At 50.1% G+C, this 15487-nt stretch overlaps 1 protein-coding gene across 1 annotated transcript in view; it reads left to right on the forward strand.

Moving 5' to 3' along the window:
- KSR2 (kinase suppressor of ras 2) overlaps positions 1-15487 on the forward strand; it is a 48577-nt gene that overhangs the window by 18954 nt on the left and 14136 nt on the right. Inside the window, exons 7-16 of the mRNA XM_032447930.1 lie at positions 3988-4057; positions 4677-4760; positions 6136-6203; positions 6366-6464; positions 7266-7384; positions 9320-9488; positions 10804-10845; positions 11146-11212; positions 11472-11520; positions 12101-12468. Coding sequence (XP_032303821.1) covers positions 3988-4057; positions 4677-4760; positions 6136-6203; positions 6366-6464; positions 7266-7384; positions 9320-9488; positions 10804-10845; positions 11146-11212; positions 11472-11520; positions 12101-12468 — 1135 coding nt within the window. The remainder of the gene's footprint in view (positions 1-3987; positions 4058-4676; positions 4761-6135; positions 6204-6365; positions 6465-7265; positions 7385-9319; positions 9489-10803; positions 10846-11145; positions 11213-11471; positions 11521-12100; positions 12469-15487) is intronic.

Here is a 15487-nt window from a genome sequence, read left to right on the forward strand (position 1 = left end):
CCCACATGCTGCTGGATGGATTTAGTTTTTCTGAAGACAATACACCAACCTGTCCTGGTCCCCAGGGAATCTAATGTCCCCATCCTTACCCTTGAGCCACAGACAAAGCTCAACAGCCAACTTCTCCACAGTATTCCTTTCAGTATTCCTTTTCCAAAGAGCACAGCTTTATAAACCCAGTGGGAAAAATGCCACCTCCCTGCCTGACACGGTATATATCGGTGCTGATCTTGTTATCCAAGCATTAGAGCAAAGCAGTGCTGTTGCTGTTGGGTGGAGGTGCAGCCTTACGGGGCCCCAGTCTCTCAGGCTCCAGGCAGCTGTCTCCTGAGGATTTCCTTTTACCTGCTCACATCTGACTGCTCACAACAGAACCGTGCTCCCAACTGAACTGTTCCTTTTTGTTTGTGAACAGTGGGTTTTCCCTAATCACAATGAATTTGCAGCTGGAACATGAAGGAGAGGCTGGCACTGCAGAAGGACGCTTTTCATCTTACAAATCTCAGCAGAGGGGTGAAATTCCCTCCCAGCAGGGCCAGGATGCCAAGGAAATCAGATCTGAATTGACTCTTATTAGAAGACAAACAGTAGAGAAAAAGAAATAACTTTTGGGGTGCCCTCGAACTGTAAAAGATAAAGAAGTGTCTGCTCCCTACCCTGGTGTGGTGGGCAGGGGGACACTGAGGATATTTGGATGTGGCTCTTGATGTGCACCATCTGCCCTCACCGCTCTCCTTCCAGCTGTGTCCAGTCCTGCAGAAGAAAAGGAGAATCAAATGCAACCCAGTTCAATTGAACACGGTGCCCTGCAAGTATCATGTAGCTTGTCCTCTGCAAACTGAAGCAACTTGTGAAGTCTCCGTGTGCAAGGACCTTGCTAAATGCCTTCCTATGGCACACAGCAAAAGCTCTTTCTGTGGCCGGGGGCACGATAGGAGCCATGTAGCATTCCCTGGTATATGGAGTTATGTGCAGTGGCCACACAAGGTCTTGCTCTTGCAGAGTTTTCTATCCTGGCTGCACCGAGCCTGAGAAAACAGCTTTTTCTGTGCAAGACTGATTGGCCCTGCAAGGCTCCCAGTGGGAAGAAAAATCTCAGTTCCAGCATTTAAATCAATTAAGTGACCAAACATGACGTTTTGGCCATATAAATAGGATTGTCATGCAACAAAGAGGAACTGCTGTTATGAAGTGACTTTTGCTTTTTTATTTACCAGAAATGCTCTGGGAATAGCTCTGCCTTGCTTACCTCAACTGCTGCTGAGCTGAGGTTTTATTTGGACCCACAGGACTGTGGAACATCCTTCCACTCCCAGCAGGGACGATGCAGGGACATCCCTGTGCTGTGGTGTGACACAAGCCCATATGAACCCAAGGGATGTATTGTGTTTCAGTCCCGTGTATGGTAAAGAACAAGGCATGTTGGATGCCTTTTTTAGCCTGCAGTATGCAAAGGATTTATATTCTGTGCACCCACCCTCGGATGATACTCCCAGTGCATTCAGTGAGGGTGAGCTGAGCCCCAAGCCCATCACTCCCCATCTGCCCCAGAGAGGCTGGGAACCCCAAATAGACGAAATCCGGGAGCTCTGGCTGCCCTTATCCATGCAGTGTGTTGCTCCAGCATCCTCCTCCCACAGCCAACAGGGGCCAGGAGGGCGTCACGGCCCCATCACCACTCAGCAGCATCCCGGCCCCGTCACCTGTGACGCGCACGAGTGCCACTCAGGGACCCATCAGTAGCGCTTGTCACTGCTACGAGGTGACAGGGGCTCCTCTCCCCTTGTCCGCTGTCACTGCTGCACCGGACACGGCTGTCACCGTCCCCCTCTCTGTCTCTAGGCACATCTGATACCCGTCAGGCGTGGGCTGTTGACTTGAGATGAAGCGTTCCATGCCCGTTTGTGAGCAGCTGTGGGAAGTGTGGATGTTTTGGGATGCCCTGAGTGCACGACTGCCTCTCTGGGTACCAGCAGCCCAGCTGCAGGGCTGGTGATGCTCTATGGAGATGGATGTGCACCCAGGATGGGCCCAGTTTTGGGGGTTCTGGAAGGGGGTGGTTTGGCTACTCAGCTTTTCCTGCCTTCCTCTCTCACTGGAAAAACAAAGTCCCTTTGGTATGAAAGGGGTACAGCACAGATCCTTGCTAAAAACAGGGTGAGGACAATGCCAAACCTGCATGGATCCAGCCCCACAGTGGCCTTTCTGAAGCAGCAACGTCTTGTCCCCTTTGCTCCTACCCATGGCCACAAGGTTTCATCTTATGACCACTTCTCATCCTGGTGATCTTGGGGTTTGGATGGGAGAATTTGCATCCCATCAGAATCATCCCCACTTTCCCCTTGGGCGCAGCCCTCACTTAATCACACCTGAGACAAAAGGAATACCTGACTTAACATGCACAGGTGTATGAGAACTGTTTAGTCCCACCCACAGGGGGAAGGTTCCTCCTTGGTGGAGCTTTCACTTGTGAATCTGGAATCTTCTGATATGGGTGAGCAATCTTCCTCCCTTCCCTTATAGCACCTTTCTATCATGCTGGTCCTTCTGTCATCACACTTCCGTCGTAATGCCTTTCCCATCACCCTGCTCCATCCAATTGTTACAATAGGTGAAAGGAGAGAATCACCAGTTAATTTGCAAAGCCCCCAAATCCTTGGGGCTGTACCAGGTGCTGCTCCCCTCCTGCAGACAGCAGTGCTATTGTTGGGCATGCTGCTCTGTGTGCTTCATTCCCTGTAATGGAGATAATTAACCATGAAGCACACAGGTCTCATTTTTGTTCAGAGGTTAACCCTCCCCCCCCAAAATACACTTTAATAAGTTGTGCAATGAGTGCATTTAGAAGGTAATTAAAAGCCTCAGCCATCTTTCTGTCTCCCCTTTCCTGGGATGGCAGGATTTAATTGGGACCAGCTGAAAGTTGGTACAAATAAATTGTGGCTGCTAAAGCAGAGCTGGTAATTGAATTTGGGAGAGGAGCTGTTCTGGCCTCTTTGATTGGGACTGATGGGGTGGGGGGGATTTTATTTGTGTCATGTGATTTACATGTGGGAAAATGGCACTGAGAGGACAGAGTGCTTTGAGATTCATCCCCAAAATGCATCCACCCTGTGGAGATGTGGGTGCTGAGAGACACGAGTCAGAGATATTGGAAATGGTAATAAAAATACAATAGGCAATGGTGTAAAATGGGCCGCAGGGGCAGCAATTATCTTAATTGACTTTGTAGTCCTCAAACATCTTAATTGCTAACTGTGCCCCAGGGTTGGAAAAGCCAGGGAAGGAGTGATGTGGGGTGGTTTGGAGATCCTTTATGGAGCACGGCAATGGGTGTGGGCATGGAAATGTAACCTTCAGCCTGACTGCAATTACAGCGCGCTGCTGCCCGCTATATTAAAGTGGGATCTGAGAGCAAACAGCCGCTGGCGGGGATCACACCGCCCTGTGTTTAGAGAGGGATTTGCCTGTGCCCAGCCGATGCTGGGGCTGCAGCTGTTGGATGCCCAACCCCACATCTCCCCTCCCTTACCCAGCCGAGGTCCTGCTGCCCTTTCTCCTCCCTTTCCCCCTGGTGAAGTACACAGAGACTGCTTTCCTTGTTGATCATCTATTTGAATAAGAGTTCACTTGTCTTCCAAGCGGCTGATGCTCAGCTTTTTTGTTCAGCCAAAAATGCGAATGAGAAGTGTGATGTCTTACTAACAAATGATGCCATTTGTGCTTCGTTTTCCTTCTCTTCAAAGATTGCTGCACCTCCTGCCTTGCTTTCTGACCCAAGGCTGCTGGAGGGGCAGGACCCCACCTTCCCCCTGATCCAAAGCTTAATGGGTCTTTTTGTGTGTGTGGGGGGGGGAGGGGGGGGGGGGCGGAAAGGAGCCTTCCAGGATATCTCTGAGTTTGGCAATACCTCGTATTTTGATGCCTCTGCAACTCCAGCTTTCTTCTGCATTAACCCCAATACTTTCCCCATCTTGCCCCCTACAGATACGCTGTCAGTGCCTCGCTGGTCCCCACAGATCCCCCGCCGAGACCTGGGCAATTCCATAAAGCACAGGTATGCAGGATGGGGGCAATCAATGGGGACACCAGAGCTATCCTTGTCCCATCCCTGCTCCCCTGGGACATGCCGCAGCCCCAGCACAGTGTGTGGCATGCAATGAGCATCTCCATGTCCTCCCATTGCACAACATCAGAGCTCTGCGTCAAGTTCCCCCTTTCTCCTGCTTGGCTGCACTGTGCCAACAGCCCATTAAAGTCCCATTTCAGCTCAGATTTGGGTCAGATAAGGCTTGAGCTGCTATCAATAAAAGCCGTGCGTTGGCCATGACCTTCCCAACCTTCAACAAATTTCCCATTTCCAGTTTACTGTCTGTCTTGCAGGAGGGTGAAGAGCTGAAATAACCTTGGTGTAGGCTGGAGGCTGAGTGCTGGGTCGGGGGGGGGTTTCATGCACGGAGCATCGGGTGGGCAGAGGTTGGAAGCTGCAGGTTGTCTTCCTTGGTGCCCACTTTGATGTCCTTTGGAGCATGCAAATCCAAAGGGAGACCCAGGGATGTGCTCTGGCTTCTTTAGAGAGGTGCCTCTTCATTTCTCTGAGTGCAGCAAAGGGTGGTTTGGCACGCATCTGGAGGCATTTGTGCTGTAGGAATTGCTCTCTGCCTTTTTCCCCGCAGGTTCTCCACCAAGTACTGGATGTCCCAGACCTGCACTGTCTGTGGGAAAGGAATGTTGTTTGGCTTAAAGTGCAAAAACTGCAAGTACGAAGCTCAGCAGGTTGCTGCTTCGGGATGGTGAATGCTGCAGTGGTGAAAAGGGGCAGGGGCTGGGGATGAGGGGATGATGACAGCATCTTCTGAGTGGGAAAACACCCAGCTTGGGGCTGAGCAGGAGTCTGAGGGATGAAAGCCTTAAGGGCTTCTGTTTAGCAGTGAGTGTGTGTCAACCCATCCAAACTCATAACAAAGAAGTGGGACGGTGATGGAGGAGTCCATGAAGTCAGCAAGAGATGGACACAGATAGCGAGGCGCACGTTAATGCCATTTAAACGCAGGGCTGTCCATCCCCAGGCAGTATCAAGCAGGAATCAGCACTTAGTGAAACTGCTGCTGGAGCCCAATTGCCTTGCTAGGGATCAGTGCTGGGAATTTGCTGATTGCTGGTAACTGAGTTAGCAGGGCTATCAAGCAATAATGATCGCTGGGGCCGCTGATTAAATGCTGATGAGTTAGCAAATGGGGATTGGAATTGTGGTGAGGAATGTGGAGTTACTGCTTGGGTCTGGGTGGTGGGGAGGGTTTTCTGGAAGTGATAATAGTAAAAAAATCTGTTTTGTGGTTATTCTTTTTGCTTATTATTCCCATGAGTGTTGAGTGACATCTGCATGCATTGCCTTGTTTCTTTGGGAACCTTTCACCCTTTCCCTCTGTGTAAGGGCTGGGAAGTGACCAGGATGTGCCCTGCTCCTGCTTCCTGCATTACTTATTGAAGAGCAAATGCATGCCATGCTTTTAGAAAGGATTCCTATTCACTGACTTTCTTGTAGCACCTGGCCCAGTGCTACTTTTCCCCTACCCCTAACAGAGCAGTAAATCAAACAAATAGAGCAAAAAAAGACGAGGAAAAAAAAACCAAAAAGCCCCCAAGCCTCAAATACCAAATTAATCTCTGCCTTTCCCTTAAGGAATGGCTTTGCAATAAAAGCCAACATGCGAGGTTCCTGAATTTTCATTACCCAGCTCATTGACTTGTAGCTGCTGCCGTTTTTCCTCCTTTGCGGATGGTCTTTGAATCCTGTTATATTTTTTTCCCCCCCTTTTCCCCTGGCTCTTCCCATCCACGGGACTCTTTTCCATCCTTAATTGGGAACAAACAGGAACATTCTGGGGGCGTGGGAGCTGCTGTTGCTCTATGCACAGCCCCAGGGTGCAGCCCTCCTGGGCTCTAGCTCTACGATGCTCACCACAATGCCTACAAATGCCCTCATTATTTCAGTTCAACATTAGAAATGTCACTTTGGGACTGTGCAGAGCTGGTCACCCATGGGACCTTTGTGTCCCCAAGGTCCCCAGGCGTGTAGCGGTGCCCTGGGGCCGCATCCATCCCTTATGGCTCTCTCTCTGTCTCCGTTTGTAGGCTCAAGTGCCACAACAAATGCACCAAAGAGGCCCCTCCGTGCCATCTGCTGATCATCCACCGCGGAGGTAAGGGCCTTTCTTCCGCTTCTGCCTCCCTGGATGCTGCCACCAGGTAAAACTTTCAGAAGCCCCCGGGCGACTTCGGGAGCCCGACCCTCCATCTCGAGGCTCCCGAAACCGCTTTGGGCGCTCTGTGAAAATTTTACCGACCGTCTTTTCCGCTTGTAGGGAGACGAGCCGTGCGGGGCGAGGCAGATTTGCATTGCAAACCGCTTCCACCCACCCTCCCCCTGCCACCTTTTCTTTTCAGATTCCCCACCGCACGGGGTAAGTGCCAACAGGTTTCAGCCTTTTGCTTTGGAGAGCTCAGGGACCAGACCCGCTGCGATGCTCGGTGCATGAGGGTCCCAGCTGTGCCCCCTTTGGATGCTCTCATGGCGCTTTTGGAGCTGCCTGTCCCGAGAGCTCATTGGAAATACAGAGAAATTTGGAGATGCTTGGAAATCCAGAAATTTGGAAATACAGAGAAATTTGGATGTTCAGAAATACGGGCACGTTGGCAAGCCCAAAAGGAGGTGTTCAGCTGGAGAACCCTTCCCACTTCTTTTCTTCCAGATTTTGGCCAGGTGCCCTGATGGTGGAGGATGAAGGGCTGAGACTGCTTTAGGGGAAATGTTTGCAGTGCCAATTCCAACTTCTGCATTTAATTTTGAGCTAATGAGTGCATTACACACCGCCCAAAGCATGCTCAGTATTTTAGTACTGGGGAAACGCATTGTACTGGTGGCACCCTGCAAGGCAGTTTGTCGTGGAGGTGGGCGAATCCCCAAAATTGGACTGAGCACTGGAGCTGCCCACCTTTGGGGCAGTCCCTGCAGCCAACATTCAACGTGAACACAATAACCCTCTCCCAAAGCTTCTGAAAGGTCCCTGTTGCGAGTGGGAGGCTCTGAGCCGGCTCTCTGCCCACTGAAAGGAAGAGGATGGATGGTGGCGTTGGGTGGGAAATAGCTCACAGTGAGCTCTGGTGACTGCTGCTCCTCTCCAAACACCCCTTTGCATCATTGGGTCTTTCTCTTTTCCCCCCATCCCTCTCCATCCCCATTCCCTGCTCCCTTTTCTTTGCAGCACGGTTGGTGCGGACTGAGTCGGTGCCCTGTGATATCAACAACCCCCTGCGCAAGCCCCCACGCTATTCAGATCTGCACGTCAGCCAGACACTCCCCAAAACCAACAAGCTCAATAAGGTGAGCGTGTTGTCGCACTAACCCATCTCTGACCCCCAGCAGCCACTGAGGTTCTGTTCCTGTATCAATGCCCCAAATCCCTCCTGTGCTCTCCAGGAGAGGATCAGGCTCCGCATCCCCAAAACCTGAGTGGTTTAGTTGGGGTTTTGGCCACTGCTTCTCTGTGTCTGTTCATTACCCACCAAGAGCATCAAAGCCATAGAATCATAGAATGGCTTGGGTTGGAGGGGACCTCAAAGATTATTAAAGGGGTTTCAACCCTATGTGGAAGAAGAAAGAATGAATAAAAGACAAAAAGAGGCCATGCCCTGTGCTTGGAGCAGGAGGTCCATTGGGTTTTCCCATGACTGCAGCATCTGCTGGGGCTCTGCAAGTCTCCAGGCATATCACAGCACCTCTATGGGATACTCTGTGTCTTTTGTGCCTACCAAACTTATTTATTTTAAATAGCTCAAAAACCATATGATATCAGAGCTATTTCCTAAGTCTCATGTCCCTGACCTAGCCAAGCCAGCCCTGGCAATGCACCTGGCTCCCTTTCTCTATGCTACATTAATCGTAATAAACCAGCATGGGTTTATATTAGATGAGATTTAGAGCCTGTTGCAGTCTTTATACCCTGAGCTGTTAGGAGATCCTCGGTGCAATTATCTGCTTTGCTGTTATTGTGGCTCTGGTGTGGTTCAAATGGCTTAGGGGGCACCTGGGGAGGCTGAGAGCTGCTGCAGGAGCCAACAGGAGCACAGAGGCATTTCTCTTTTTAGTACAGGTCCTTCCAATGATTTGTTTCATGTAGGTGTTATGCTCTTTTATTTTATTAGAGGGCACTGGGGAAGTGATTCAGCACTGGGCTGGGGCAAGGAGGGCAATCAGCACTGCACTCCTTCTGCCACTGCATCAGCTCCTTCCTCAGTGTCCCTCTAACCGGAGTGTAATGATGCACACTTTATTTTATGCTCTGAAAACTACAGATGAAACTCATTCACTTGCCAAACCATATAGATATATGTCCTAATATACATGTGCATATGCAAATTCAATGAACCGTACTCAGCTTAGAGGATGCAACGGGGCATTACTAAGGAGGATCGATAGCAACTCCTGCATCAGCAGCAGCTGGAAATGGTCCCTATGCTTCTGCTGAGGCTGTGACCCCAGCACTCCCATTCTCAGTAGGGCTTACATGCTTCATGCATCAGGACCCCTCCTTTCTCTGATGTTTCTCTAGAGATATCCCGTTTTCTGTGTGTAGCATGGGCATCACATTGCTTGTGGCATTTGGTGTTTGTTTAAACCAAGCTGAGGTTGTTGTATGTGTCAGGATGGACCATACGGTTTGTGGGTGGGATTCCTGGGATGCCCAGCTCATTTAAAAGCTCATCAACTGGGACAAAATACCTTCTAGAAGAGGCTGGAGGGTCTTCCCATGAGGGCATGTTTCTGGAGATGGAAAATCAGAGCTTGCAGAGTGTTTCTAAAATGGGCAGCATGGATGAGGTGGGAAACTCTCTCCTCAGTTTCCTTTTCAGATGCTCAGATCCTTCAGGTCCTCCTTGCTCGTGTGCCCCATTATCTCTGTGTGCCCCATCACAACTGTCCCAGCCTTGAGCAGGATCAGTTAGTGGAGGGCAAGGTCATCTTGCACAAGGTGCCTTGGGATAACCAAGTGCTGCCTGGAGAGCCTTGCCTGCTTCTTTAAACCTGCTAGGATTCAGCCCACGCTCCAGTTAGAGCGGTGGATTTGGGCTTACAGAGGCCAGCAGAAGCTGCCAGGTCCATTAAACCCATAAGGACCAAACTGTGGGAATGTGTATCCCCCACTCTGTGGATTTGGAATGTGAACTATGTCACTGCCACTTGTTCTCTGGTGTCCCCTGTGTGGCAGCACCCTGTAGTGCCATAATCTGCACTGTTCTTGCCCTCTCCTCTCTCCAGGACCACATCCCGGTGCCCTACCAGCCAGACTCCAGCAGCAATCCTTCCTCCACCACTTCCTCCACGCCATCCTCTCCGGCCCCACCACTGCCACCCAGCGCCACGCCGCCGTCCCCGCTGCACCCATCCCCACAGTGCCCACGTCAGCAGAAGCAGTTCAACCTGCCAGGTACCCGATGTGTCCACATTCAACGGATACTCCCCAAAAGTGGGGATAATGGGAGCCCAGGCTCTGACCCATCCTCAAGGTGTTCAGACACCTGTGACCAGCACAGGGCTGTTGAAACTCATTGGGTTATGTCACCTCCATGCGACATCTCTTGGGTAGGGTGGGGGCTAGAAGGTTGGGTTCCTACTGCGTTTCCCCATCCAACCTGGCCTTGAGCACCACCAGAGATGGGGATTTTTTATTTTGTGCTGTTTGAAGTGGAAACCACAGAAGGAAAGCCCATAGATGATACCTGGGGGATGTGGGCTTGCATGGGGCTGGCAGGGATGGAGCTCCAAGCCAGATGCGAGTGTGAGCAGCAGCTGGAGGGGCATAAAGCAGGACTTACCGTGCTTTCATCTTCCTGTATGGGAAGTTCAGAGCAGCCTCGGTGATATGGTCATCTTGAGAATTAGAATTTGAGCTGGGAAATCACAACGTGGTGACTTTTTTTCCTCTAGAATTACCTTTGGGTCTTCTTTGATCTTGGCTCAGGGTTGTTCAGGTCCCTCTGTGGAGCTGATCATGCTCTTTGAGGTCTCAAAGCTCAAAAGAAGAAGCTGAGAGTTTGTCTTTGGTGTCTTGAAGGTCAAGATAAGACCAAGGCACCAAGAAGGTGCCAACCTCTGGTAGACTCAGCAGCTCTGTATGTCTTTGCTCTTTGTGCTCATGCAGATGAGCATCCAAGCGCACCAGGAGGGATGTAGCCCTGTGCTGGAAGGATGTTTCCCTAATGCTTGACAGAAACATGCATTTAGAAAAAGCAGGATCAGGCAAAAACAGGTGCAACGGCTGCAGATTCACTGCTTGGTGTCTGTGGGGCGAGTCGCGCTGTTCACACCCTATGGGTTTTTGCTTTCAATTGAACATCCAAATCCCACGGGCAGCATCATCTCTCTCCAAATGTTAATTACTGGTGTGAAGGAGTTGCTGATGCTGACACAGAGCAGAGAAGTTTTAGCATGATGAGCTGCTAGCCTGACCGTTGTGGTGTTGTTCCTCAGTGCTGCCTGTGGGCTTGGCATTTGTACAGGCACAGAGCACGGAAGAGCTTACAATAAAATATATAAGGAGGAAATACAGGAGGGAAAATATCTCTGCACACATTTAATATATTTTGGGAGCTGTGGAGGGAGTATGTGCAGAATGGATTGTTTTATCTCTGTTCCCACAGCAATGTGGGCAGGAGCTGGGCTCGGGGTCAGATCTCATGGTAGAGGATTGGGCACAGACCAGGTGTCGGGGTCAGTGCTTAAGCCCGCTCTCTCTTTTGCAGCCTCCCATTACTACAAGTACAAGCAGCAGTTCATTTTCCCAGGTATGTCTCCTCAAAAGTCTCTCCTATGGTGCAGAGTACTGAGATATCCCCTTGAAGATGGGCAAGGTCCACCCAACCCACCTTGACCCTTACTGGGGGTGGGTGCATGACTGGGTTTTGCATGGGGATAGGGTTGGGGTTCTGCCAAAACCCTATATCTTCCTCCAGAACCTTGCACTCTGGAGGTGCTTCAGGGCAAGGGGATGCTAATTAATATCAAGACTGAATAGCACCAGGGCATTCCCAAGGTTTTGGAGCTTTGCTCCCTATCCTACTCTCACTGCACTTTCTTCTCCCTAGATGTGGTACCTGAGACACCAACCCGAGCCCCACAGGTGGTCTTGCACCCTGTCACATCCAACCCCATGTGAGTGATGTCCTTTTGGAAATGCCATTTGGGAAGGGTTTGAAAGAGAGATGTTTAATGGCTGGGATCTTGGTCCAGGCTGGATGCCTGTTGGGGTTTGAAGGATCTTGGCTTATTTCTGGGGGAGTTGTTGTAGGGATAGGGATGCCTTAAAGATCAGCAAGAGCTTCTCTTCACATCCCTTGGGAAGATGATGTACCTAATGTCAGTTTTCATGCTGCGGTTGTTGTGTCTTGTTGTTTTTCTTTTTTTTTGACAGCCTGGAAGGAAATCCATTACTTCAAATTGAAGTGGAGCCCACGTCAGAGGTGAGATGCTGTGTGTTTTGCATGAGGAGTGAAAGGAAAAGTTCAGAAACCACAGCTGTTTAAGCCATGGAATGGGGACTTGGCATTTGGATGCCTCCATCACTTATACACCCTCCAGATACAACTCACAGAACTGTTTGGGCTCAGCCTTGGGTTCTGTTGGCACCTGTATTTTATGTATTTCAAGGCATGTTTCATTGGAACCAGGTGATAACCTAATTTTCAGCTAGGCTTGATCCTGCCCAGTCACAGAAGGATGTGGGTCAGTGATGGGTCTCAGTAGGTCAGCTTGATGGTTGGATTTTGTCTTCTCCAACCTGGATGTTTCTGGATTTTGTGCTGCACCTGTGTTCCCACCCCATGTTGTGGGTCCCTTGTGGGCTTTGTGTCTGCCCTCAAGTTCATATTCAAAGAGATATTATGAGACACATTGAAAGTTTGATGTAGGTCAGGCATGGGTTTGAGGTTCCTTGGTAGCATTTTGCCATTTTATGGCACGTTGCACAATGCAGCCCCACTGAATGCCCCAGTGGCAGATGGGTGCTGTTCCCTGCGTGACCACCTTACTGTCCCCACACAGAATGAGGAAGGCACCGAGGAGGCTCAGGAGTCAGAGGATGACTTTGAGGAGATGAACCTCTCACTCCTCTCTGCCCGCAACTTCCCCCGCAAAGCCAGCCAGACCAGCATCTTCCTGCAGGAGTGGGACATCCCCTTTGAGCAGCTGGAGATTGGCGAGCTCATTGGCAAGGGCCGCTTTGGGCAGGTCTTCCATGGCCGCTGGCATGGGGAGGTGGCCATCCGCCTCATTGACATCGAGCGGGACAATGAGGACCAGCTGAAAGCTTTCAAGAGGGAGGTGATGGCGTATCGGCAGACGCGGCATGAGAATGTGGTGCTCTTCATGGGAGCCTGCATGAGCCCTCCCCACCTTGCCATCATCACGAGGTTAGACCCAGTGTCATGATCTTGTCATGTCTTCATCCCAAAATGTTTTCTCTTGTGGTCAACTTTTCATCAAGGTGCTGAGAGGTAAGGCTGGCCAGTCTCCATCCTTAAAGGGACAAATTCCAGCTGGTCATGCCAGCATCTGTATATAAAGAGATGTCCTCCACTTGGCCATGCCAGCCTCCAGCCCTACAGGAATCTCCTCACTTTCTGATGATGAACCTCCTGAGATCTGTTGGTTTGTTCTCATCGGAAGGAGCTCAGTGTGGTGCTCACTCTGGGATGGGATTGGCAGCTTCTGTTTCCACATGGCTTTTGCGTGGTCCCTGGGTCTGTGTGTGAATGGGTTTGAAGCATGCAAAGCACCAATCAACAGCTTTTGTGAATAACTTGGTGTTGTGAGAATGGATGGTTTGGGCATCTGAAGGATTAATAGAGTGCAACTGTGGTGCCAAATCATCCACAGAAAGGCAGAAGGGAAGCAGAAGTGGAAAAAACTAAGCACATTCGAGGGCTCCAATGATCTGGAGCTCATTCATGGGACTCCTCAATCCCAAGACTTTACAAGTTCAGTTATGGTCTACTGGAGCATTTCCTTTCTTTCCCAAAGTATTTGCCCCCATGATACACCAATAATTGTGTATGGGACTCATAGTGAGCTTGGGATGGGGCCAGGGGAGGGAGGTGCCACCTTTGGCACAGACACGGAGGCATTGCTGGAGAAATGTTTTGAATTACCCCTTGTCTCCTGCTCACCGAGGCCTAACCTGACAGCATGTAAAATACATTTCTCTCTGAATATTCAGCTATTTCCCTCACCTCCAGCCTACGTGTGCTGCTGCAGGGCTTGCTGTGGTGCCACTCAGAGAAGTTTTCCCATGGTTAAGTTGAATTTCCAGAAAGTCTGTGTTGCTGTATTAAAGCAGCAAGCCCTTTGCTGGGCTTTTCAGTCCTATTCAGTCTCAGAAACGGAGTGTTATATATCTATGTATGTATATTTTAGCTCTGAAGTGTTTTCTATCCTAATACCTCTTTATATAAAACCACTCAGGTGCCGTTTTTGACAGTTTGACAAAATAAATATGTGCACTGCAGTGGCTTGATGCATTAATACTAGGGCTGAAAAGCACACCGCTCAGCTTTCTTTTCTTCCCCACCTGCACTCGGTCCTTTGTAAGGTCTAAGTACTGTGTTAAATGATTACCTGAAATACAGCTTGGGCTTGTAGCATCTCTGAGTGTTGCATGCTCGCAGCCCTAATGATCTCTGCTTCATGAATGCCTCCTTATCCGGTGCTGTTTGCCGGAATAGAAGGTATAACAGATAACACAACCTTGGAGTCTCTTCTGTCATGGTGAAGGGCAGAGATGATGGCTGGGCACTGCAGAGACGAGGATGATGTGATGTGAACCGGATTAGAAGTGGTCCAGAATACGAGGAGTTGTCCAGGGTGCTGATAGTTGTCTGGGATGCTGGGAGTGGTGGGGAAACTGCAGCTCCAGCCCTGAGATGTATCCTTGAATGTCAGGAGAAGGGAGAGATTCAGCTGCTGGTGGGAATTCAGTGGTGGTTTGCACGGTGGTGGCTCCGCTAGAGTTGCTAATGGATTTTCTCTTGGGTAATGAGCGGTGGGGACAGTTAACATTCATCTTAATTAGTCTTGAACACGAGTGATGGGAGCCGTAGTGCTGCAAGATGAGTGTGGAGCTGTGGGAAGCAGCCTCGCAGCCCTTGGCTGGCTGCAAAGCAGGGAGTGAGAACCCGCGTTTCAGAGCTTATGGACCCATTCTGACTGCAGGGGTGGGGCTGAGCAGTTCGGTACGTGGGGTTTCTTGGGACACCAAGTAGGTGGCTGAAGAACATTATGATTTAACCTGATAAGAGTTTGTAAGGAAGATTAATTTGTTGAAGGTGCCTTTCAACAGAGGAACTCTGAGTTCTTCTGCTGCAGGTGGAGCATCTCCAGCATATCCTGTAGCTGGTCCCTATGGGTGCTGAGGATGTACAGTTAGACTGAAAGCATCTGGAGATGGGGTGAGAACAGGGATGCACTGAACCCTGCTTGGTCTGGGACCAAATAGAAAAGGAATGAAAGGAAGAAGGAAAGGATTTGTGGTCACAATGACTGGATGGGCTGTGGGGACAAAGGGGCAGCAACACGGCACCTAGGAACTCTGCACTCAAAGACCCAATAATTCTGCAGTAAGGGAATAAGGGAAGCTCTTCTCCTCCTGACATTTACATCCCGGCTCAGCTGCACAGGATTTGGGGCTTGTAGACCTTAATGCTTAGGGAGCTGGGGGATGCATATTTAATGGGATGTGAAGGACGGGGTTCTCTCTCTCGGGTGTAAGGTTTTGCCTCCCATGAACCTCCCCCCACTTGAGTTCCCCAACACCAGCTTTGGCAAACTGCCTCCTTCCCTTTTCTGTTGTTTTTCTCCTCTGGCTTCTGCCACCTTTCGCTTTCCATAGCATTTAGAGTAATGAAGCTCGTAGATCATATAATAAATAGGTATTGACTTCTTGCCACTGGATGGTTCAGAATGGATTGACCCGTGGGAATACACTTCTTCTCAATCAATAAGAGGCCATCAGGTTGGATAAATCTTGATAACGACTGACAAAGGGAAAGTCAATATGTGTATTAATATATACATTAAGTGAGCATATATCTTCTGCCTGCAGACAGTGAAGCTCAATGGCAGTGCTAGGAGAGACTGAAATACCCAGAGAGGGGAGGGATTGGGGATGGGATAGGCACTGGTGTGGTGTCTGTGGTGCTTTGTGCTGGAATGAGAGATGCGGCACTCAGGGACCACTTGTTTGCCACAGATGAGCCACTGGGGACAGGGGCTGCTTTGCATTTCCCTGCCTTGGAGCTGCTTTGCAAGCAGCTGTAGCAGAGCTTGTCTCCTCCGCCACTATCTCCTTGAAATAAAAATGCATGGAGTTTGCTTTTTCTAAATAACTGGCTGCTTCCCAAGGCCTGATGGGCTCCGAGGCACTTTGCGGGGAGG

Source organism: Coturnix japonica, chromosome 15 (genome assembly GCF_001577835.2).
Source record: "Coturnix japonica isolate 7356 chromosome 15, Coturnix japonica 2.1, whole genome shotgun sequence".
NCBI lineage: Eukaryota > Metazoa > Chordata > Aves > Galliformes > Phasianidae > Coturnix > Coturnix japonica.